At 40.2% G+C, this 858-nt stretch overlaps 1 protein-coding gene across 1 annotated transcript in view; it reads left to right on the top strand.

The window, feature by feature from the left end:
- LOC119587766 (rhodopsin-like) overlaps positions 1-858 on the top strand; it is a gene marked incomplete in the record, with an annotated part of 44239 nt that overhangs the window by 42768 nt on the left and 613 nt on the right. The window contains 1 exon segment of the mRNA XM_037936454.1: positions 619-858. Coding sequence (XP_037792382.1) covers positions 619-700 — 82 coding nt within the window.

Raw genomic sequence — 858 nt, 5'->3', positions numbered from 1 at the left:
CCTGTACCCCGGCTCATTATTCCCGCGCACACCTCGCACTCGGAGTGTACTTGAATGTTTTGCTAATATCTCGAGGCCTCTGAATCCGCGGCTTGTGTTCGTGTTAGCTGTGTTTTCTTTCTGGCCTTGAGTCATGTGTATTCGGTGTGTGTTTTGCTTGTGGGTGTAAGGAGGAAAGGTGGGAATAGTGGTCTGTTTGAAGGAAATGTGGCATGAATATTTAGCATGCGAAGTAAAAAGATGGTTGTTGTTGTTCTTTATAGATTGTATAAAGGGTGGATATGATATTGGGTATAAGAAGAATGCACAAGTATATGCGGAATTCGGTGACTTCAGCAGTTTTCTTATTGTTATTCACGTCATGATTTTTTTCAGTAATCAAAATGAAACCGATACTTCTTGAAATAAAACAGCGCAGAAGGACGAATAAATGAACATATGCTGACAAATGAAAACACTCTTATACATGATACGGTACTAATCCAATAATATAAACTAATATAGATACTCAAAGATTTTTTTTTTTCTTAGGAACCCGAGCACATACAATAAAACACATACAATAAAAAGTAAAGAAAAAGGAAATTAAAAACATTAATTTAACCCCCCCCCCCACAGGAAGGACCTGCCTAGCCTGGACGCCCTGATATCGTCAATGGGAAACGAGGCAAGCAAAAAGACCTACAATACTGACCTGTAAATGCATGAGTAAAGAATTAGATGCACGGGAAGCAGGCTGAATCAACTGGATGGATTAGGAGCAGGTTAAATGGATTAGATGAATGAGGAACAGGTTAAATCACTGCGATGAGTGGGGAGCTGGTTTTGAAGGCTCCCAGAGAGAGATTGTGTACGGGC

The sequence above is a fragment of the Penaeus monodon genome, chromosome 23 (assembly GCF_015228065.2).
Source record: "Penaeus monodon isolate SGIC_2016 chromosome 23, NSTDA_Pmon_1, whole genome shotgun sequence".
Classification (NCBI taxonomy): Eukaryota; Metazoa; Arthropoda; class Malacostraca; order Decapoda; family Penaeidae; genus Penaeus; species Penaeus monodon.
The sequence above is the reverse complement of the archived record's forward strand: the minus strand, read 5'-3'. Positions and strand labels throughout refer to the sequence as shown.